This window comes from Phascolarctos cinereus, unplaced genomic scaffold (assembly GCF_003287225.1).
Source record: "Phascolarctos cinereus isolate Bilbo 61053 unplaced genomic scaffold, phaCin_HiC Scaffold_4;HRSCAF=312, whole genome shotgun sequence".
In the NCBI taxonomy this organism is placed as follows: domain Eukaryota; kingdom Metazoa; phylum Chordata; class Mammalia; order Diprotodontia; family Phascolarctidae; genus Phascolarctos; species Phascolarctos cinereus.
In genome coordinates, this window is record NW_027555847.1 from 82,824,789 (window position 1) to 82,848,589 (window position 23,801).

General features: G+C 38.4%; 1 protein-coding gene across 28 annotated transcripts in view; it reads left to right on the forward strand.

Moving 5' to 3' along the window:
• Positions 1–23,801, forward strand: part of PBRM1 (polybromo 1) — a 120,456-nt gene that overhangs the window by 88,329 nt on the left and 8,326 nt on the right. For 11 of the 28 annotated variants that reach the window (XM_020971512.2, XM_078152315.1, XM_020971510.2 and 8 more), the window contains 9 exons: positions 3,375–3,560; positions 4,289–4,446; positions 5,494–5,760; positions 9,082–9,227; positions 12,305–12,462; positions 14,590–14,773; positions 15,900–16,110; positions 16,916–17,117; positions 20,229–20,393. In XM_020971512.2, the coding sequence (XP_020827171.1) occupies positions 3,375–3,560; positions 4,289–4,446; positions 5,494–5,760; positions 9,082–9,227; positions 12,305–12,462; positions 14,590–14,773; positions 15,900–16,110; positions 16,916–17,117; positions 20,229–20,393 (1,677 nt within the window). Of the gene's footprint in view, positions 1–3,374; positions 3,561–4,288; positions 4,447–5,493; positions 5,761–9,081; positions 9,228–12,304; positions 12,463–14,589; positions 14,774–15,899; positions 16,111–16,915; positions 17,118–20,228; positions 20,394–20,472; positions 23,799–23,801 lie in introns of those variants that run through there. The other 17 variants (XM_078152320.1, XM_078152307.1, XM_078152313.1 and 14 more) reach the window with 4 other exon arrangements.

Below are 23,801 nucleotides of genomic sequence, written 5' to 3' on the forward strand. Positions count from 1 at the left end.
AGGCCTGCACAGCAGAAATAAAAAGAAATTGATCTCAAAGACAGGATGTAGAGAGAGAACTAAAGGATTATAGGTATCCCAAGGAGAACACAACGGGTCAAAAAACTTGAATACCATAATGCAAGAAATACTAGAAAAAACTGCCTAGAATTTCTAAGCACAAAAATGAAATACCAATTAAAAGAATCCAGAACAAAAGCAAGGCTGCAAACTTCAAGACAGTGGTTAAATTTAATCATTCCAGTGAGAAAAAAAAACAGATTCTGCAAGTGACTAGGAGGAAAACCTACAAATACACAAGAAAGGAGATATGAATAACACAAGACTATTCTGAACCCATCAGAAAACTCAGAAAGGAATGGAATAATGTGTTCAGAAGAGCAATAGATCTCAGGATGCAGCCCCAAGTGAGCCACCCTACAAATCTGAGCATAACCTTTAATGAATGAAAGATAAATAATCAATAATAAAGAGAAATGTGAAACATTTTAGGAAGAAAATCATACCTGAAGAAATTATTTGCTTCTCCTACATCCCAGACAATTGAAATAAGAAAGGGGTGTAAATGAATCTGAAGGGAGATGAAAACCTTGTTTTGGGTGTTGCAGATTTTTGATGCTTGAAAATAGCATTCATCTTGCCTTAGAATGTGAGGAGCTTCTGGGGGCTACTAAGACTGAGAGTGTAGGAGGGCATGGACTCATGGAGGAGATTTTAAGGCAAATGGTGAAGAAAGATGACCAGGGAAAGCATAGAACTCACTAGTAGGCTGTATAATCAAGGACATGAGGGGATGGGAGTGTTCTCACTGTCACTTGCAAGAACTGGCATCTTTCATGGAATGAGGCACAAGGGAAAAGAGGGATTGAGGAGAAAGCTCTACAATAAAATGGCAGAAACTATTTAGAGGGGAGGGTCCAGACTGGATATTTTGAAGTTTTGATTCCATCAAGAACGCAAAAAATAGGAAGGGACTAGATAAGCATAAGGGCCATGAACTGGAGAATAAGGGCCTGTGAGTGGGCAGAAAGGTATGAGGGATAGTGAAGAGAATGAAGGAGGAAAATAAAATTTAAGAAACCAACAGGACTGATTGAAGGAGAGAAGTAGAGGAAATCTACTGGACTGAAAGGAAAATAGAGGGAAAGAAATAATTAGAAGGAAAAAGGAGCTAACATAAAATTCCAAAGGGAAAGGAATAACCAACAGGAAGCAGGGATTAGGGGAGTGGGGAAGAGAGCCACTAAGAATTGGGCCATCATAAAAGATTAAGCTAAGGTAACTGAAGCTACATAGACAAATGGAGGAAAATATAAACCCAACTTTCATAACTTTTTTTTTTTTGGTGAAGCAATTGGGTTTAAGTGACTTGCCCAGGATCACACAGCTAGTAAGTGTGAAGTGTCTGAGGCCAGATTTGAGCTCAGGTTCTCCTGATTCCAAGGCCAGTGCTCTATCCACTGTGCCACCTAGCTGCCCCTCTCATAACTTTTAATGTGAATAGATAAAACAAAAAGAAGTGACAGAATGGATAAGAAAACAAGGCCCTACAATCTATCGCCTATAAGAAACACATTTAAAAAACAAAGACATACATACACAGAATAAAACTATGGGTTTAGAAACAAATTTGTTATGCATTAAGTCATTCCAAAAAAAAACGAAAGTTGCAAACATGCTATCTGACAAAGCAAAAACAAACATTAAAAAGAGAAAAAAGGGACAGACAAGAAACTACATTGTGTTGAAAGAAGCCATAGACAAGCCACTATCAATACTAAATGTATATGGTCCAAATGTCTTAACATCTAAATTCATAAAGGAAACGTTAACGGCTACAAGAATACATAGACAGTGACACTATAGTGACAGGAGACTTCAATATCCTTCTCAGTTTTAGATGAGTCTAACAGATAAAAGGGAAAATATAGAACTGAACAAATTGTTGGAAAAACAAGAACTAAAAGACTTATGACATCTGCTATGGGGCTGCAAAAGAATATACGTGGTTTTCAGTATTATGTGAACTTTAACAAAAATTGATCATATATTATGGCACAGGCATTGCAAACAAATGTAAAAAGGCAGAAATAGTAAATACATCCTTTACAGACCATAACACAATAAATATAGTCATTGGTTCAGGGACTACAAACAAAGACATATCCAAATAGAGACTTAAAAATGAAATCTTACATAATAAGTGGGTCAAAGAACAGATCACAGAAACGATAATTATGTGAAAGAACATGATTATGAAGAAACAATATACCAGAATTTCTGGGATGCAGCTAAATCTTCCTCAGGCAGAAGATCATATATCTTCAACATACATTAACAAAATAGGGAAAAGAGAGGATTAATGAACTGAATATGCATTTAAAAAATTAGAAGGCCAACAAATAAAAAAAAAACCTAAAAGAAGCACAAAAGAAGAAATATTGAGAATTAGAGCAGAAATAACTGGAAACAAAAAAAAGTAGACATGATCAAATTAAAAGCTGGTTCTTTGAAAAGACTAATAAAATTGATAAACCTTTAGCTAGTCTGATTAAAAACAAGAGAGCAGAAAATCAAATAAAATGACGTGAACAAAGTAAAGTCAAAACAAAACCTGAAGAAATAAAAAGAATACTTGGAACCTCTTATATTCAGTCATATACTAAGAAAACTGAGAATACAAAAGAAATAGAGGAATACCTTTTAAAAATATAGTATGCCTTAACTATCAGATGACCTTATAGAGATTTTAAATAGCCCAGTCTCAGAAAAAGAACTAGAAAATCAGCTATAAAGTTTTTTTAAAAACTCCTAATCCTAATGATTTACAGGAGAATTCTTTCAAGTTTTAAAAACATAATTAATACCCATACTTCACAAATTATTCTCAAAAATTGAGAATGTATCCTACTAGAATTGTTTTATGAGACAAATATAAGTCTTAATACCTAAACCAGGGAAGAATAAAACACAGAAGGAAAACCATATAAGCAAATATCATTAATGAATATTGATTTGAAAATTAGAAACAAAACTTTCTCAAACAGACTACGAGTGATTTATCCAAGAAATCATTCTTTATGATTAAGTTGGTTTTTATGCCAGGGATGCAAAGATGGTTCAGTATCAGAAAAACAATCAGTACGATCACATTAAAACCCTAAACTACATGATTATCTCAGTAGAGATGCTAGAAACCCTGCAAAATATAGGCACAGACATTTTTAATATCAGAAAAAAATATCTGAAACCAAAAGCAAACACCACATGCAATGTAGATACAGTAGAACCTTTTCCAGTAGATATGAAAGTAAAGCCCTTGCTATTCTCAACTTTCTCTTTAATGGTTTTTTCTCTCTGCTTTGTGAAATAAGAAGCTGAAAAGAGTGAGGATTCCTCTGGAGGAGCAGGCCTCTCTATCTTACATCGAACATACAGCCAGGATTGTAGCTTCAAGAACAGCATGTACCACGTTGGGGATTATGTCTATGTGGAGCCAGCAGAAGCCAACCTCCAACCACACATAGTCTGTATTGAAAGACTGTGGGAAGATTCTGCTGGTGAGTACCAAGGTCTCACTAGGGCTGTCAAGAGGAGGGATACAGGATGTTTTGGGAGCATATGTAATTTAAGTAGATGTAAGTCTTTGCACAATCTATCACTAAATGGTAATCAAGCACCCATTGTTTGTAAAACCCTGGACCCACCTGCTCTGGAGAGTGTTCAGGCTTAAAAAAAAAAAAAGACATGATTCCTGCTATCCATGAGTTTACAGTCAAGTTAAAATAATGTTCACATGAAAAGAATACTTTAAAAGCAGTCTGTTTACAGGAAAATATTGAATAAGCTGTGTTTCCCCACCATTGAGGTCAAATGTTTACAGATGAGTTTTGAAGAAGAGAGAGGAGCATGGATTAATAGGCAGGAGGGAAAGAGCTGCTGTGGGTAGAAGTAATGGAATGTTTTAAGAAACAAAGATGGAGGATATGAGATTAACCCACTAGCATTTTGAATTGCTTCTTTGAGACCTGTTAGAGCATTTTTCTTAGAACAGCCAAACTTCCAGCATATAGTGTAATTAAACTGCTGTTTCCTTGCTTACTTGTTTGCAGAAATTTGGTAAAAGGCTAGCTTAACTCTTTTGAGTAGGCAGTGACAGAAAAATTAAAGACTATACAGGCTGTAATTACTGGGTTTAGGTCCTAAAAAGATGAATTAATAGATTAATTTGCTTTTTCTAACATTTGTCTTTAATGTGGTGGTTTTTTTCCCCTTTTATTTATTTTAGGTGAGAAATGGTTGTGTGGCTGTTGGTTTTATCGGCCAAATGAAACATTCCACCTTGCTACACGAAAATTTTTGGAAAAAGAAGTTTTTAAAAGTGACTATTACAACAAAGTACCTGTTAGCAAAATCCTAGGCAAATGTGTAGTCATGTTTGTTAAGGTGAGATACTGCCCTCAAATTCATCACCTGTTTTATAATGAAACACAAAACACATAGCACACACACATACGCGCGCACGCACACACACACACACACGCACACACACACACACACACACACAGAGCAACTTTGAAACTCTGGAAGACAGGAACTGTATTAATCTAATTGAAATCAGTATGTGTGATTGCATATAATAATTTAAGGAAAGAGTTAAGCACTTTATGTGGAGTGAATGTTAATTCTTTCACATAAAAACTAATTGTCAGCAACAAAATGTTTAATCAGACTGGTGTGTTTTCTCAGTTGAAGGGAGATTTTCAAAGAAAAACTGAAATTAACTGTTCGGGATCTCTGTATTTATATTCTCAGTTTGCTGTATCCCAGTGCTAGGGGAAAAGGAGAGTAGCAAAGACCATAAGAGCAGACATGGGATGTAGAGTTTGAAAGGACATTGGAGATCCAGTCTGACTCCTTATTTTACAGATCAGGACACTGAGGCCTAGAAGCAGTATGGTGGCAGTGGAGAGAGTGCCACATTACCAGGCAATTGCAAGGTCAGAGGAGATCTCAGTGACATCAGTCATGACTTTGAGAGGCAGTTTGGTCCTGCAATCCAGGGATCTGAGTCAGAATTCCTCCCTTATACGGATTGTGGGCAAATCATTAATCTTTCAGAACTTTGGTTTCCTCATCTGTAATTTAAAGATTACACTAATTGACTCCTTTCCTTACAGAGTAGTTTTCTCCTTATAGAGAAAAGTGCTTTGCAGACTTTAAATAGATATAGATGTGAGCTACTTGTCATTATTACTAGGGCTTTTTCTGCCTAACAACTTTGCATTTAACTCCCTTATATTTATTTTGTATTTCACTACATGCTATGTATGGATATTGTTTCCTATAATAAATTAGAAAATCCTTGAGAACAGGAATTGTTTTCATTTTTTGTCTTTGTACAGAAAAATAGCATTTAATATTTAGTCATTTCTGGGTTTTTTAGTAATTTCATTTCATTAAATAATCTAATGCTATTGCTTTGTTTAACAGGAATACTTTAAACTGTGTCCAGAAACCTTTCGAGATGAAGATGTTTATGTCTGTGAGTCACGATATTCTGCCAAAACAAAGTCTTTTAAGAAAATTAAGCTGTGGACCATGCCTGTCAGTTCCGTTAGATTTATCCCACGTGATGTGCCTCTGCCGGTGGTGCGTGTTGCTTCTGTGTTTGCAAATACAGACAAAATGGATGATGAGAAACACACTGAAACTTCAGAGGATAGTAAAGGAGCAGACACTTTCCTTAACCTGGAAAAGGTACGAGGAAGAAAGTCATAAAGGGTTTTATATTTGGAAAGAAAAATATTTATAAAACAATTCTATCTGATGTTGTACCAGTAATGAGAAGGGTGAATAGGAAAGAAGAATTTAAACAACGTTCCTGGGAATCATACAAGTTAATTTTAGCAGTAAAAGGCAATTTGGAGATCAGCATTTTGTCTCTGACCTGTAGCTTCCTTTGCTTTAAACTTTTATAAATCTTGATGTATTTTTAAAATTTTTTTTATTTTTTTTCTTTGTTTTTACACTAATTTTATGTCCCTTTCCTCTACTCTACTCAAAGGGCTGTTGTTTACACCAATGAATAAAAAAGAGGGTAAAAAATTAAGCAGTCCAGCACATCAACTGAGTCTGAAAGTCTGTGCTGAACTCCCTACCCATAATCCATTCCCCTCAAAAGTCCAGTGAACGGAAGTCACATCTTCTCATCTCTTTTCCAAGGCCAGATTTGGTCATTATAATTAGCTAGCATTTGGTTTCATTTTGTTGTTGTTCTTTCCATTTACATTTTTGTCATTGTATTTATTGTTTTCCTAGAATTGCTTATTTCATTTTGCATCAGTTTACATGAGCCTTCCCATGCCTCTTCTGAGTTCATCATATTCCTTGTTTAATGGTAAAGTGATAGTCATTTACATCAATGTATCTCAGTTTCTTTAGCCATTCTCCAATTAATGGACATTTACTTTGTTTCCCCTTATTTGTTACTACAAAAAGTACTGCCTTTCTATCTCAGGCTTCCTTGCAAAGGGAAGGAAGGAAACAGGCATGTGTATAGTGCCTGTAGTGTGCCAGTCACTGTGCTAGGCACTTCACAACAACCCTGGGAGGTAGTATTATATATCTCTGTTTTACAGTTGAGAAAACTGACTTTAAATGACATGTCCAAGGTCATACAACTAAAAAAGTGTCTGAGGCTGATTTGTACTTGTCTTCTTAACTCCAGCGTTGATTCTATTCACTGTGCCACCTAGCTGCCATACATCACATACCTTGGGGTATATGCCTCACATTTGGGGTCTTTGAGTCTGAAGTTATGGACATTTTAGTCTCTTTAACATAGTTTTAAAAGGCTTTCCAGAATTAGTGGACAGATTCATAGCTCCACCAACAGTGTATTTGTGTGTCTGTCTTTCCACGTCCTCTTCAACATTGACAATTCCCATCTTTTGTTATCCTGGCCAATTTGCTGGATGTGAGGTGAAAAACCTCAGTATTATTTTTATTTGTATTTGTTTTAGTATTAGCAATTTGGATCTTTTTTAAGGTTTTTGATAGTTTGCAGTTCCATTAAGTAATGACTCTTTGGTTTTATGTGTTTGCAGTATTCATGTTTGTTTCCTATATATCTTAAATATCAGACTCTCATCAAAGATAGTCAGTGTAAAAAAATTTTTCCAAAGTGACCACTTCCTTTCTTTTCCTGGTTGTGTTCATACAAATTTTCTACTTTTTGTTGATCATTTCTATCCCTTATGTAGTTAAGAACTCTCCTCTTAGCTATAACTATGAAAAGTATCTGATCTGGCTCATTTCTTTTTTTTTAATGGCATGACCTTTGAAATTCAAGTCTTGAATTCATTTTACCAAGGAAGAAACTGAGCTTAGAAAGGTAATGGCTTGTATACAGTCACACAGGAAAAAGTGGCAGAGTCAGGATTTGTATGTCCTGGGGCTCCAAATCCAATTTTTCTTTCCACTGCATGTTTATCCCCATCATAAGTAGCACAATTCAAAGGTACCAAGGTAAAACCAACTCTGCCTGCTCCATTACTTGGCTCCCAAGAAGAACCTATAAACTGTTATTTCATTTAATTGCAACTTCCTTATACAGACAGTTCTTGCTTTACATAAGTGGACTTTCTAAGCAGGCCCCTATGTAAAGCAGTATGAATTTGCCCACAGCAATGGAGAAGAGAGAGAGGAAGGGGGCCAGGGACAGAGAAGTGAGAGCAGAAAGAGGAACGCACGGGGGCTGGAGCCACATGGGGGCCCAGCCAGAAACCTGAGGGACACCTGTGGTTCAGAGGGTGTGCTCTGAAGAAGGATCCAACAAAGGAAACAGAGAAGAAGTAGAGGAAAAGCCAGGAGAGCTGTGTCCTGAAAACCTAGAGGGAAGAGAATATCAAGGAGGAAGGTGACCCAAGAGGTCAAGGAGAATGAAGATTGAGAAATGTGTGCGTATACACATACATATGGATGGATGTATAGATGTATATATACGCATACATATAATGTATATGTGTAGTTTGACTTAGAACCCAAAAGGATACTGGTATTTCTGAAAATTAATGTTTTTCATCCAGATCTTTTTGCATTTCAGTTAATTTTTCCCTTAAAAATTTAGTTTCTGTGTTATTTGGAGTGGGGGGGGGTGTACAAATATGTATGCATATACATGTAGATAAAATACTTTCACTGTCAGTGTTTCTTTTAATTGTCAACGTTATCTCTCAACTTTCTAACTTTAATCCGTCTTTGAAATCTTGATTACAGCTCCTAATCTTCTGGAGTCAGCTAACATAAAATAAACTTTTTCCAACCTCTCATTTTAAACCTTAAGTGTTTTCCTATAAACAACATATTGTGGGTCTTATCTTTTTATCCACTCTGTAGTCTGTTTTCTTCTAAGTGAAGCCAGTTCATTCTAAGTCACCTTTTAAAATTTGTTCTTTTTCTCTGTTATGTTTAGCTATAATCTTAGTCTTGTCACTAAAATATGCCCCTTAAAAATTCCCTTTAGTTAATTGTAGTCATATTTCAAAGTATCATCTTGTGGTAATGTCTTTATATCGATCGCATTTATAACTTAAAAGGGATATATTGTTGTTGCTGCTGTACAGTCATTTAGTGGGGTCCTAGTCTTTATGACCCCGTGGACCAAACTGTCCGTGGGATTTTTTTGGCAAAGATACTGTAGTGGTCTGCCACTTCCTTCTGCAGTGGATTAAGGCAAACAGAGTGACTTGCCCAAGGTCTCACACAGATAGTAAGTGACTGAGGCCAAATTTAACTCAAGTTTTCCTGACTTCAGGCCCAGCACTCTATCCACTAAGCTGCCTAGTTGCCTCCAGATACATTAGTGTAGGTTATAACAAAGTTTCAACGTCCAGTACTATGAGAAGCCAGGACTGGCTCTTTGGTTTACTAATTTCAGCATTTATATCCATGATGGAAGTTTAATTTTTTCAGTTAATATTCTTTAAAAATCTATCTTCCCTTTCACATCCCTGAATATTTCCTTTGATGCTCATTTTCCTTTCTCATATCATCTTTTAACTACATCTTTTACTATAGGAGAAAGAAGATGTACCAGTAGAAATGTCTAATGGGGAGCCAGGCTGCCACTATTTTGAACAACTTCGATACAATGATATGTGGCTGAAGGTTGGAGACTGTGTTTTCATAAAATCTCATGGCTTAGTACGGCCTCGAGTGGGCAGGTGAGTATTTGGAGTTTTTCCCTATTAGAAAAGCATAGGTATAAAAATATTATGGATTAAAAAATCAGCAGTCCATTGAGAATTAGACTGGTAATAAGGAATATGATATAAATTTAAAAAGCAAGGTCATTTGAATCCTGAGGTGGCAACCTATGTGAACGCTTTCTAGCCACCTTTGCATCCATATCCCAGAATCTCTCTCTTTCCTTATGACAGCTCAAGATAGAGCCTGGAGTTTGGACTGTGGCACTGTTTGGCCCAAGGCATCTCGGCCAGGCATCACTGAGTCAAGTTGGGCAGCTAGGGGAGTGCTGTTCTCAGTGGGAGCTGCTGAACTTTCTGTTCTCTTTCATCAGTGTGTGCTCATATGTTTACTTGGAAAAAAAATCAGGAAAAGATTCTCTCCGTCATAAGAGTGACCACTGAAATTACCCTATATGGTGCCTATTATCTGAATATTCAAGAGAGACTGATTATTTTTTTTTCCATGTCTGAGGATTTACTGTGTTCCAGGCACTGGGCCAAGTGCTGGGGACACAGAGAAAGCCCTCAAAGAGCTCATATTCTGATGAAGGAGATGTTTTACAAATGGCCATTTACATACAAGATGTATATAGTGTAAGTGGGAGGGAAAACACTGGTGGTAAAAGGCATCTTGCAGAAAGTAGCATTTGAGCTGAGACTTGAAGGAGGCAGAGGTGAGGAGGGAGAGCGTTGCAGAAGTAGGGAACAGCCAGCAAAAAGTCAAGGAATTGGGAGATGGAGGACATTGTTCAAAGGGCCCTCATCACCTAATGCCTGATTTATTGCGTTCTGGTGGGTCTGCCTGCCTCATGTCTCTCCCCAATCCAACCTCCATTCACCCACCAAAGTTTTTTTCTTAAAGCCAAGTCCAATCATATCACCCACCTGCCACCTCCACAGAATAAACTCCAGCAGCTCCCTGTTGCATCCAGAAGTAAATACAAAATGCTCTGTTTGGTATTCAAAATCCTTCATAACCTAGCACCCTACCACCTTTCCAGTCCTTTTTTTTTCCCCAGCCAAAGACAGGGTTTATTAGAACTAATCTGTCATATTAGTCAGACTCTTAAGGAATCTAAGCATTTGTATCACTAATGCAAGCAGGCCAGATCTTAAGAATCTGAGCATTTTAATGGAGTCCAGACGGACCCTATGTACAGAAAGACTCTGGGAGGGATCCAGGAGTGGCTAAGTAGTTTGGGATGAACAGAGCATCTGGGACCTAGCCTATGTGGCCAGGGGAGAATGGAGTGTAGATAGGATTAAGGGTGGGAAGTGGCTGGGGACCATCTTCTTACACCTTGCTGCTCAACACATACTCTTCAGTCCAGTGACACTGACCTCCTGGTTTTTCTGTGAACCAAGACTTCCATCTCTCAGCTCTGGGCATTCTCTCTGGCAGGAACATTCTCCCCATGCCTGGAACACTGTCCCTTCTCTTCTCTGACTACTGACCCTCCTGGGTTTCCTTTAGATCCGAACTGAAATCCTTTCTTCTTCAAGAAGACTTCCCCAACCCCTCTTAATTCTAATGCCTTCCCTCTGTTAATTATTTCTTATTTATCCTGTATATAGCTTGCTTTGTATATATTTGTTTGCATGTTGTCTCCCCCACTAAATTGTAAGTTCCTTGAAGGCAAGGACTGTCTTTTGCCTCTTTTTATCTCCCCCGCACTTAGCATAGTACTGGCACATAGTAGGCACTTTGTTGTTGTTTATTCATTCGCTCATGTCCAATTCTTCGTGACCTCATGGACCAGACTTACCAAGGGGTTTTTGTGGCACAACTACTGGAATAGTTTGCCATTTCCTTCTCCAGTGGATTAACACAAATAGAGGCTGAATGACTTGCCCAAGGTCATGCAGCTAATAAGTGTCTGAGCCCGGGTTTGAACTCAGGTCTTCCTGACTCCAGGCCCAGTACTGTATTCGCTAAGCCCCCTAGCTGCTTCTAGTAGGCACTTAATAAATGTTTATTGATTGATTGAATGGCAGAGAGACCAGTGTCATAGGATACATGGAAAGGGAGTAAAGTATAAGAAGATTGGAAAGGTAGGAAGGGGTCAGGTTGTGAAGACTTTAAAATCCAAACAGAAGCTTTTATATTTGATCCTGGAGGTAACAGGGAGCTCCTAGAGTTTATTGAGTAGAAGTGGTGACATAATCAGACCTGTGCTTTTTAATAAGGTACCAGAGTGAAGGGTAGACTGGAATAGAGAGAGTTGAGGCAAGGAGACTAACGAGAAGGATATTGCAATGTTCTAGGCATGAAGTAATGAAAGCCTCAGTGAGGGAGGTGGCTTCATGAGTGAAGAGAAGGTGACATATGGAAGAAATTTTGTGAAATCCTAAAGATTGGCTACATAGAATGAGTGTGAGTAAGGAATGACTGGACAAATGATAGTACCCTTGACAACAGTCGGGAAGGTTAAGAAGAAGAAAGAGTTTTAGGAAGAGGCTAACTAGTTCTGTTTCGGACATGTTGAATTTGAAACATGTCTTGGAACATCCAATTTGAGATGTACAGTACACTGATATGATTGAAAGTCTGGGAAGAGGTTAGGGCTAGATAAATAGATCTAAGAATCATCTATGTAGAAATGATAATTGACTTCTTTGAAGCTGATGAGACCACCAGGTGAGATAGTATAGGAGGATGAGAGGATATAGGACAGAGCTTTAGGGGGCCACCATGGTAGTGGGCCTGACCTGGAAGAAGATTCAGCAGAAGAGACTGAGAAGAAGCAGTTAGACAGGTAGGAGGAGAGAGCGGTGTCACAAAATCCTAGAGACACAAGTGTGTCAAAGAGAGGAGGGTGATGAACAGTCTCAAAGGTTGTGTGGGATGTGTTGAGTTTCATACATATTTGAGGTGCCCAGTAGGCAATTGGAAATGCATGATTTGCAGTAAGGAGAGAAGTTAGGGATGGGTCAGATCTTAGAATCATCTGCATAGAAATGACCATTGATTTTTTTTTAATTTATTTTAATCGATTAGCCATTTCCAAATACAACCTAATTCTTACTTTATTGGAAACTTCTCTTCTTTGTAGAATTGAAAAGCTATGGGTCCGGGATGGTGCTGCATATTTCTTTGGCCCCATCTTCATTCACCCTGAAGAAACAGAACATGAGCCAACAAAAATGTTCTACAAAAAAGAAGTGTTTCTGAGCAATTTGGAAGAAACCTGTCCCATGACATGTATCTTGGGTAAATATTCATACTTGGAGATCCTGGTGGGCTAGAGCTTTTGTTGTCTCTATCAAAATCATTTTAATAGTTGCCAAAAAGAGAGAGCCAGCCAGTGTCATGGGTTCCAGATAGTCACCTTATTGGATCTTCACTCTGATATGATTTTCTTACCTGCTCACGTGACTTTGCCCTTCTCAATATATTCATTTTTATTCCAGCATTACTGTGACTAGTTTAATAGGTTCCGGCACTGAGGACATTTTTATTTTTATTGATAATCTGGGTTTTCTTTCACAGTTTACATCCCTCCTGTTAAAATCCATTGGAATGGAGTTGGGGTTGTCATATGTTTTAAATGTGATTGTGTTTAACTTTAAAGTTAAAAAAAAGGAACTATCATCAAAGGTTGGTTGTTTTTTTTTAATGGTAGATTTTTACATATAGATTTCATTACTTTTTTTATATTAAACATGTCATTTTTTCCCACTTTAAAGGAAATCCGTAATAACAGAAGTTGGTAAAAAGGGGAAGGGAAAAGGAATTAAGCATTTATTAAGCATCTACTGTGTGCTGGTCAAAACTTTTCTTTATTTTGCTCCTGAAACTTATTTCTTCTTCTTATAGCTACCATTTTCAAAAATAACCTATAGGGAGAAACTATTAGGAAATGAAGTCGGTTTTCTTTTAAATATAGTCATTATTTAATATACATTTTGTTTCTGTGATCTCAAATGAATTTTTTTTTCCAGAGGGACAGTGCCCCAGTGCCTTTTTTCAGTCTCTCCTGAGATCTTTTTTCATTGGTCTTTTAGCTCTTCTTTCAGTTCTAGATATGTGCAGGAATTGTCTGGAACAGCTAGGCATGGTACATGTGTCCCCAGTACTGGAGAGGAATGCAAAGAGGGGCCTCCCTCTTAAAGTATAGTACTGCACTAGGAGGGTAGAACTTCTTCCATTTCTACTCCTTAGATCCTAATTTCTGATAAACTTGAAAAACCTCTCTAGGAAGTGGAACTGGTGGAGTATAATGTCTTTGAGTAGCTGCTAGCCAAGTTCCTCACCTCTTTATAACTTTGTCCTTGGTCTGACTGATCATTTTTAAAATTTTTTCACAAAATGAGACACTTTGATGTCTTGAGACTTAATCAGGTTCCCTGAAACTTGCTGTTTGTCCTAGCCAGATATGTGTTATATCGGTCTGGTGGCAAGATGCTGGGACTCCTGACTGACACAAGCAGACTGAAAAGAATAGGGGTGTTCTTTGGGCAGTGTCAAGAACCCAGCTACTGCTGATGTCGTGACACATTCATCATTGCCTAAACTCTTTGTCCAGCTCTCTGCCTGAGGCAGCTTGCAGCATAGCCCAGCACACAAGACTTCCCTAGGGACACATGCAATACAGAAAACACAAACTCAGATATATATGGAAAACACCCCAGTAATCATGAAGCCCCCTGACTTCCTCTTGTCCCCAGCCACACTGTCTGTCACACAAAGTTCTTGCCTAGAGGAGGGGGCTCCAAGAGTTATTTCCCTGTGCCTGAATGTTAGGCTGGGGCCGTAAGCAGTGTTTTAAAGCCTTAGGTTCGAAGAGTATCAGTGGGCTCATGATATGATGATTCCATATCAGAAGATGATTGGCAGCTGTGTCCTTGAACTTCTGAGCCCTTAACTATTCCCTTGGAATTGTCTATGGCAGAGGTACACATGTTCTAACAGTAGTACCATCCCAGAAGTTCTTGGTTCCCCTGCTTTTATCCAGTGTCACCAGGAAGCCCCAGAATGAGTCTAATGCCTTCCTGATAAGTCATTGGCAGTGGTTGCTGCCTCCCTGCCTGCACAGCTCAATTTCCCTTCCTTCCTAATTGTGATAACAAAGGAGCCCTGAGTTGGTAGACTTGGGTCTGCCATTGAGGTATGGGCCTTCAGCAATATTCTTACCCTTTCCAAGTCTCAGTTTTCACTTTTTCTAACAAGTAATAAAAGCCTCCCCTTCCTAAAGGTGCTTTATAAAAATGGTTGCCCTGGCAGTGCTCAGTGTCCAGAATTATTCCTAATTGCACAGAAGTACTTGGGTTTTTTAGATGGCAGTGTTCCCACATGACTACAGGATGTGCTTGATTTAACCTACTTTTTTTTTTCCAGGAAAGTGTGCTGTGTTGTCATTCAAGGATTTCCTGTCCTGCAGGCCAACTGAAATACCAGAAAATGATGTTCTGCTTTGTGAGAGCCGCTATAATGAGAGTGACAAACAAATGAAGAAATTCAAAGGGCTGAAGAGGTTTTCACTCTCTGCTAAAGTGGTAGATGATGAAATCTACTATTTCAGGTAAAATACAAAACATTTTAAAGGAAAAACCTTTTCTTTGGCTTTTAAGAGTCGTTGAACATCAAAATTGTGTAGTCAAAATTATTTTTGAGTGACTGGTGATTTTATAAAATAGTGTGTGTATATATGTAAATACTTAAAAGAGAAAAATAAAGTAGGTTAAATTGGGAAAGGAAATTATTTACTGTATTTAAGCAGCCTGCTTCAGCTGAGTTCATTAGAGGCCATCTCCAGAGTCTAGCATACACCCTTACTCCCAACAGGAATTCTCTCTACAACCCATTCTAATCCTTCTTCCACAGAACAGCCTCTCAGATTCCTGAAGACAGCCAGCATGGCCCCCCTCACCCTCCTCCCCCACCCACCCAGTCTATTCTTTCCCAGACTAAACATCCTCAGAGTTCTTTTACCCAGTCCTCATTTGGTACAGTCTCTGGCCTCTTCACCATCTCATTGGTTTTTCTTTGGTCACTCTCCAATTTATTAATGCCCTTCCCTAAAATGTGGCACTCAGAAGAACTGAACACAATATTCCAAATGTGGTTGACACAAACTAAAATACATGGAGAACAGTCATTCCACCGTCCTGATCATCACACATCTCTTATTGTATCTTAAGATTGCATTAGTATTTTTGGTCACCATTTGCTATGAGGTGTAATAATCTTGATGGTTAAGAAGTTATAAAAGTTCCATATAGATTCTGAAGATTATTCTCATTGTTTTAAGCAATCAAGACTCAACTTTGGGCTAAATTGCTGTAAGAAAGATGGCCCAATACAAAAATTTGAAAAGGATGAGAATAGATTGAGGTAGGCTGTAAACCCTCTATCCATGTCATTATTATTATGGGAGTAAGTTTGTATTTGGCCCCCAAAAAACTTTGAGGTACCTAACAGAATGCTTCAAAAACAAATATTTTATATGATACATGACAACGTAGCTTTGTAAATATCTATCTAAGCTGGTATCTGGAACAAGATTTCCTCTACAGTGCAGCCTTCTGACTTAAGCATACCCTCTTTTCCCTAGAGTAGTGTCTGGAAGTAAAAAGCAAGAAATTAGATAGTAGCCTATTGTGCTCTCTTCTCTCTGTTATTTTTTCTGCTATTTCTGTCTGTCTTAGAAAACCCATAGTTCCACAGAAGGAACCCTCGCCATTATTGGAAAAGAAGATTCAGTTGCTAGAAGCAAAATTTGCCGAGTTGGAAGGTGGAGATGATGATATTGAAGAAATGGGAGAAGAGGAGGGTGAAGTCATTGAAGCCCCCTCTTTGCCACAGCTTCAGACTCCATTGGCCAGTGATCTGGACATTATGCCTTACACTCCCCCACAGGTGAAAATAATATGTTTCTGGCCACACACACGAAGCAGAAGAAATAGGGTTGCTTTATTTTTCTAATTGTAGAAGAAAGCCCTTCCTTTGGGTGGAGGGAGATGGGGGGGGATTCAGGGGGAGGAAAAGAGGGGGTCGGAATGGAAAATCATTTAGTGGAGAGAAGAAACTCGATATAGGATTTCATCTCTAGTTCTCTGGTATGGGACTTTCTAGGCTTCTGTATAGTAAGCTACTGAGACAAAAATAAACTAAAAAATTCAATTTACTTATTGTTTTAAACCTTCAATGAAGATGATTTTTTAAAAATAAAAACATTTGTTTTTTAAGTCATAGGAATGTCTATCCTGCTTTGTCTTTAAGAACAATAAGGAATGACATTTCATTGTTACTCTCTGGCTTTCCAGAGGACTAGCCACCTGGTTACTGTTATCTATGCTTCATTAGCTTACTCTTATTTTGGAAAACTCATCTTGCTGTGTTTTGAGATGATTATTGATGATGTTTTTCCATTCAGAATTTTCTCAAGCCCTAATTATGAGGTCACTATTACAGGTTGCAATGCTTGAGTCCAGTGGAATATTAATTTATTTCTTACATACTACAACAAGTACCAAGTACTATTTATGCTTGGGCTCCTTTCCCCTTCCCCCACTAAGAAAATGGTCAGCTTGACACCTGACATCTCTGTAACATCAATCCACAACAGGAACTATTAAACCATGTTTTTCTGGAGTCCAGAAACTTTAGGCAGTTAACAAACTCCATTTGCATTGTAGACAATTCAGGGTTTTCTCTCTTGCAGTCTACTCCTAAGTCTGCCAAGGGCAGCTCTAAGAAGGAAGGCTCCAAAAGGAAGATCAACATGAGCGGCTACATCCTCTTTAGCAGTGAGATGAGAGCTGTGATTAAAGCTCAGCATCCAGACTACTCCTTTGGAGAGCTCAGCAGGCTTGTGGGAACAGAGTGGAGAAACCTAGAGACAGCCAAGAAGGCAGAATATGAAGGTAAATAGACTTTAGCCAAACTTTTCATCTGATCACACCTTTTCTAAAACCACTTACCCATATTTTTACCCGTTGGTCATTGTGTGTTACTCAGAAATGTGGAGTTTTTCTATTTGAGGATTATCTCAAATGCTAAGTACACATTCAGCAAGGTAGCATCCAGCATGATCCGATCTGATGACGACACAGCCATTTGACTTAACCCAGATCTGTTGACTTCTCCTCCAGCGTGCCTGAGCAGAAGTTGTCAGGGTACGGAAAGCCCTTCTGAAAAGGCATGTTTTCCTTCTTTCTTTGTGCCTCGAAACAGCTGCCCCTAGTAGGGAAAATGGGGAAGGATGCAATAGCTGTGTATCAGATATAGCCTGTCATATAAATATAGTGAAACCTGCTTAAGGAGACCACCTGAAACATAATGTCTTTTTTCAAAAAACTGCAAATACATTACATAATATAGTACAGGGTTTTGCTGCCTCTGTTTGACTCTAGACTAGGACTATTGAGCCTTTTAGGCAGATGCCATGCCAAAATGGGTGGTCTCTTAGGCAGGTTTTAGCATATATCCTTTCTGAATGCATAAGTGTTTTCTTGTTAAGATTACTAGTATTTCTGTAATGAGATTCCTTATCTTTATTTGTCTTTTATTCCACTTGGAAATTGTTTTTTTGGTGGGGGGCGGTGAGTCAGCTTTCAAGGATTTGGTGGCTTAACTGAGAAGCAAGTACTTGTGGGATTTGTCTTTTGTTTTAAAAGAGAGAAGTAGTAGAAAATCAAGCCAGCTGGTTGGTCAGACTTTGGCCCATGGCTGCATTTTTGCCACCAAGAATTTTGCATCTTAGTTCATTATATGGAATCAGGGCAAGCTTCCCTTCTGTAGGTACAAGGCAGGTCGGATGAGCTGAGTCAGGGCAGTGTTTTGTTCGTTTGTTTGTTTTGCAGGAGATATAAAGAAGATGACAATGTAAAAAGCTGCCTTTTTATTCAATAGCTTTAGTCAAAAAAATCCACCCTGTGGACTTTTTGGGAAAGACTCCATAAGAATACCCAAAAAGTGATATTGTACCTTCTAGTCTAGGCTGACTTACTCTAAATAAATTATAACATAGAAATCTGGAAGCCTACAGTTCTTGGTGAATTTAAGGCCATAATGTACTAGCAGGGGTTGGACAGCAGCAGGAAATGAGGACCTGTAAGGCTTGTCCTGTGAGAAGAGAAGCAAAATCATTCAGGATATGAGTGGGAGAGAAAAACTCAAGTTTGTGAAGGTAAAGATAGTAGTGACTTGTGAGGGAGAAAGAGAAGGGAAAGAAAGAGGATCTCAGGATCCAGAATTTAAGGGGGAGTCTGAAGTCATTCAGAATTTAATGATATTATCTTAAGGTGCTGTATCAGTCAGAAAATCCAAACTCCCTTGGGTTTTAACACATCGAAGTCAAATATAAGCGGTCCTCCATTAGGTACAGACAGGGTAGATTAGGGGCATTGGTTGGTTTCCACCCAACAAGAACGTGCTGGTGTATTCACCTAGAAGCTTAATCTACAGGTAAGCCTGAATTTCTGTCTTTTCTTTTACCAGCATTTCTTCTCCCATTTATTGTGTGGATTATGTGGTGAAAAACGTCAACATTCAGTCTAGTTTCTTAGCGTTCAGTGTTCAACCTGCCTCAACCATAACTAGATTTCACATGTCCCTTCTCTTATAATTCATTATTTAGAAGACCTTTCAGAAAACCACTAGCCCCGTAAACTGGAGCATAAATAAGGAGTTACTCTAATACAGTCAAAGAGGCTTTGGCTTTTACAGCTTTGACCCTCTTATAACCAGGGAAATGTTGGAGTTTCACATCATTATTTTCCTTAAATATATGTGACATGGAGATAAATTTTCTGCTGCCCTAGCTCAAGTATCATTCTTTTGAGTTTCCATGTTGGAGAGTCAATGTCTGGAGGTTGGAATATGATATTAGAATTCAGGATTTCATGGTCTCCTCTCCCTGGTGCTGTTGGTTTTGTGTCCTTGGAAGTAACCAAATGTCTCTGTGCTTCAATTTACATATGTGAAAAATGAGGAAAACATCTCACCTATGTTATAAAACATTTTAAATCCAGATTGAGGGAGTTTTGTGAATTGAAAGTATTAAATGGTCATAGTCAGCAAATGGAGAGTCAGTATTTTGTATTGGGCCTATGTGAAAAAACAGCTATTAGGATCATGGAGAAGCAGAAAAATTAGCTTGAAGGAATGTAGTCACCTTGCAGAGAATGTCTGACCTCAGAATTTGAACAAGGATGTTGCTATTGCTATATAATAGGTGATATACAGCATTGATTTCTAGAATCTGCTAATTTAAGGAGCAGCTGCATGGGGTAATTTAATTTTACTGTTGAACAGTTTAGCCTCAAGAAACTTGATTATTTTTGGTAAAATCTTACTACATTAGACAAGTATACAAGAAATCATTTCTTTCCCCTGGAGTTTAGTTATTAACACAGCCCTCTTTGCTTCATCCGAATGTATGATTTTAGTCATCAGCTTTACCTGAAAACTTATGAAATAGGCAGTGAGCTACTCTTCCCTTACAGAGTTAATTTTCTTCAGCTGCTATCCCCCAGGACACCAGTGAGCCCAGGTCTCTGTAAGACTGGGTACAAGCAATCATGAAAACCCAAGTATTGATTGTGCCAAAAATGATAATGGGCCATGGAATTGCTTCTTGTTGAAATTCTAAACAATCCGTGATGCCATTAATAATAGAGTAATGACAATTAGTGCTTTCATCGTCAGGGTGCCTCATCAACATTAATTAACTACATTGGTTATGCTGGTGACATGTTTAAAACCTGTGCTTTCTGAATGTGTGTTGCAGTCTTAACATTCTTGAAATCTTTGCAGACAAGTTCTCACGACGGGCTAGGAGAGCTGGGGATGCCCACTAGGTTACCCACCCAACGACATCAGCCGTATATCCTGGGTTGAGAATGGGCCTCTGCTCTATGCCTTTCCGTTAGATGAAACTGTCGCTGTGTTTTGCTAGTCCTGTTGAATGAAATGGATGGTGTTGTGAACTCCTGGGTTAAAAGCAGAATTGAAAATCTAAAATGCCTTTGCAGAGCGGGCAGCTAAAGTTGCCGAGCAGCAGGAGAGAGAGCGCGCAGCGCAGCAACCGCAGCCGAGTGCTTCTCCCCGGGCGGGCCCCCCCGCGGGGGCACTCATGGGGGTGGTGCCGCCACCAACACCAATGGCGATGCTCAATCAGCAGTTGACACCTGTTGCAGGTAAAAGCAGGAGCTAAGACCATTTTTTTCCACTTTAAGAAATTCCTTCATAATGGATCACATTTTTTTTTCCCTCCAGTTCCAAATGAGCCTTGGGCTCCTCCAGCCTTTTCTCATAACCAGTCTACTTTCAGAGTTTGAGATCATCCATGTCTTCCTCTATTGCCCTCTTCCACCCAGAAAATACCCTCCCCATAAACACCGGAACTGGGCCCAACACTGGAGAATTCATAGGGAGCAATTCTGCCTTGGCTGTGGGGATGATCTAGTCATACTCTGTGCCCCAGATTACTCTTGCTGTAACCAGAAAGGTAACTAGACCTTGAGCACTGTCCTAAAAAATCCTTTCAGAAAAATCTGCCAAATTAAACTCAGAGTAGTGTGGTTCATTCCCTGTTTCATGCAGTATCAGTCGGCCTTGTTTTATCGCAGCCATCCTTAAAATACTGATCATTTAAAGGATTTTTGATTTCAATTCTAAATCCTTTCCTGATCACTTACGTGCATGACTGCTAAATTAAATATGTATCTATATTCATCATGCCCACTCTGTAATGCTTTCCTATTTTATTGCATTAAACTGCATTTTCTGTTAGTATCCCGGTCACATATTTTTTTTAAAAAATTGTGAATGTGGTTGCTTGTGTGTGTTGTCTCTGGTTCTTATAGCCATAGCAAATTTGGCTGTTTCTTAATTTATTGTTTGGCATGTTCTAACTTCAGAGGTCTGTAACAACTTCCCTAGAAGTGGACTTTCTGATAGAAAACGAGGTACCTTTTCAGCTATTCCATATTTCCACTGTCAAGCAAGCAGTTTTTTTGCCCCTTTTGTGGTGACTCTAAGGCAGTGGTGTTCAATATAGTCTTAGCTTCTTTTTGTTGTTGTTTTCATTTTTTAAAATGGAATGATAAGTACAGGGTAACATTTTTCCATTGGTGCTCTCATCTTTGTGATGGCAAAATTCTCAAACACTGTCGCTTAAGTCAATAATTGCACTCACCAAAGCACATTTGAATCATGGCATTTGAATTGATTGCATTTATCACAGCTGATGTAAAGCTAACAAGTTGCATAGTTGCTTGCTCTATTCCATGGCCCATTTTGGTTAATAAGGTTCTGAGGTTTCTAGAAATCATTCCCTCATTAATGTCAAAATTGCCTTTATTTTATGCATTAAAATTTTAGCATTGTGCCCTTGGCTAAAATGCCTAAGGGCACATTCACAAAAGAAGTACAAACAACTTTTTTTTTTAATGTGGATTTTTTTTTTTGAAGAACAGCAGCTGCAGCATTTTAGCTCCCTGTTGGGGAATAACAATGTCAAGTCCAAAGGTACCTTAGTCATGTAGACGTTTATAGACTGGGAGAATAGCCATACACTGGACAAAAATATACACCCTCACTAGAAAACACCCTGGTTCCATTAGCAGGAGTGTGCTTTCTGAGCTCACTGGCCCCAGGAGTGTGGAGGGAACAGATCAGATGTGATTTCTAACATAACCAACCTTTAATCCACTGAGAAAATAAGGTATTGTTTGCCAATGCATCATGCCATTAAAAGGATGCTTTTTCATGGTCTTACAAATGGCAGTAACAGCCTGGTGCCATCTTGGATTTGTTGTTGCCTGGGACTAGCTTTGCTTACAAACACCAAAGCTCATTTGAACAAATGTGACTGGGATAGTAAATGCCAAAGTACAGTTTAATGAAGAAGCTTCACGTATCTGGTTCAGTTAAGTTATAGATGGCTCTTTAGTAGCAGCCCATGACGTTTGCATTCAGATGGGCTTTTGTAATTGAAAGCAAAGCCTTACAGCACATCAGTATATTCTTAGTCCAAAAAGCAGCATCTGGTAGTATGCTAGGGTTGTGTTGCCCCCTAGAAAGCGATTCTTCATGCTCCTAAGTAACTTTTATTTCTCTGCCTTTGCATTTTTGAAATTATACAACTCAGGCTCAAGTTCTTTACAAAATTCAGAAATGTTGCCATTTAAATGAGTTAGTTAAAATCAACTTAAATCAATATAAACAAATTCAAGATTCCTTGGCTGACTCATGAAGTTGGCCAAGGTGAATTCTGTTAAGTCCTGAGTGACCCTGGTCTTTGGTAATAAATATTTTGAGTTATTTAATAGCTGTAAAAGAAAGACCTTTTAAATTTATCACTCATTTCCTAAGAATTTGTCTGAGTTGGTCAAACCCTAAAAAGCTTGAATTTCCCACCCATTCCTTCCACAAGCACTTAAACACCTATAGCACTGTTTTGTAAAAATAAGGTTTGGCAGTAGTGTTCTTAGCTACAGGCTCCCTCGATCCTCACTTTTGCAGAAGAGGTTATGGTGTGTAGGTGGCTTTATTTGGGGGAATCAAGGGTACTCTGTGGGGAATGCTTTGGAGTCCATTATTACCACTGTGTTAATCATTCTAGAAAAGAGAAATTGGGTGACCTGAAAAAAATGCTGTTTTGGTTTTTTTTAATGTCTCCTTAAAAACTTTCCTATAAGTGAGTCCTTGCCATTTTGAGAACATTTTCTTCTCTTCATCCTTGTTACTTGCCAGATATTTTGATATTTTGTTCACTAACCTTCTTCCCTAGCCAACAGAAAATACTTTACCCAAAGATGAGTATTGTATAAACTTAGAAGTGACCCTTATGAGTCATTTCTACTTTTTGGAGCTCTCCCCCTGTTCATCTGAGTTCTCTCACCAGCCACTTCTCCCAGTGCTTTTATTATTGTGCAGTCAACTACCTGGGGCTTCAATTTGGGTTTTTGTTTTATTTCATTTGTCACAATTTAAAGTCGAAGGGGAAACAATTCCTTATCATTAGGTCTTATGAGTTAGACAAGTGTATATTTCCGGTGCGAGTGTGGACCCTTACTTTGTCCTGGGGCAGGACCCTGGATATATATGCCCCAAGGAATCCCATGCTTCATGATACAGGGTACTTCATAACCATGTAGCCGGGCCCTCATTTTTATGCATGATAGCACCATCCAGGTGTGTGCAGAGTCGAGGGAAGTCAATATTATGCTGTTTAATCTGGATTGCAGTTGGCAGAACTGATTGCGATGTATGAACAGCTTGCAGTAGTAATGATCTTGGTATGGCTGGTAATATTAATTTTCATTAATATTTAACTAAGAATATACAGTGTATTTCACCCAGGATGAACATACAGCAACAAATAATAATAATATACTAAATACTAATTCATCCAGAAAGGTGTATTTCATATTTATAACTTTTTATTTTGTTCATTATTGCAAGATACTAATTGCTGTTGTATCATGCAGTACTAAAGGTGCTTTTCATTAGTAGTGCACGTGGTTTTTTGGAGGGGAGGTTTTGTTTTTAATTATTTAGATCATGTTGCATGTTATTGATGCATGTTTGAAATTTGTTAT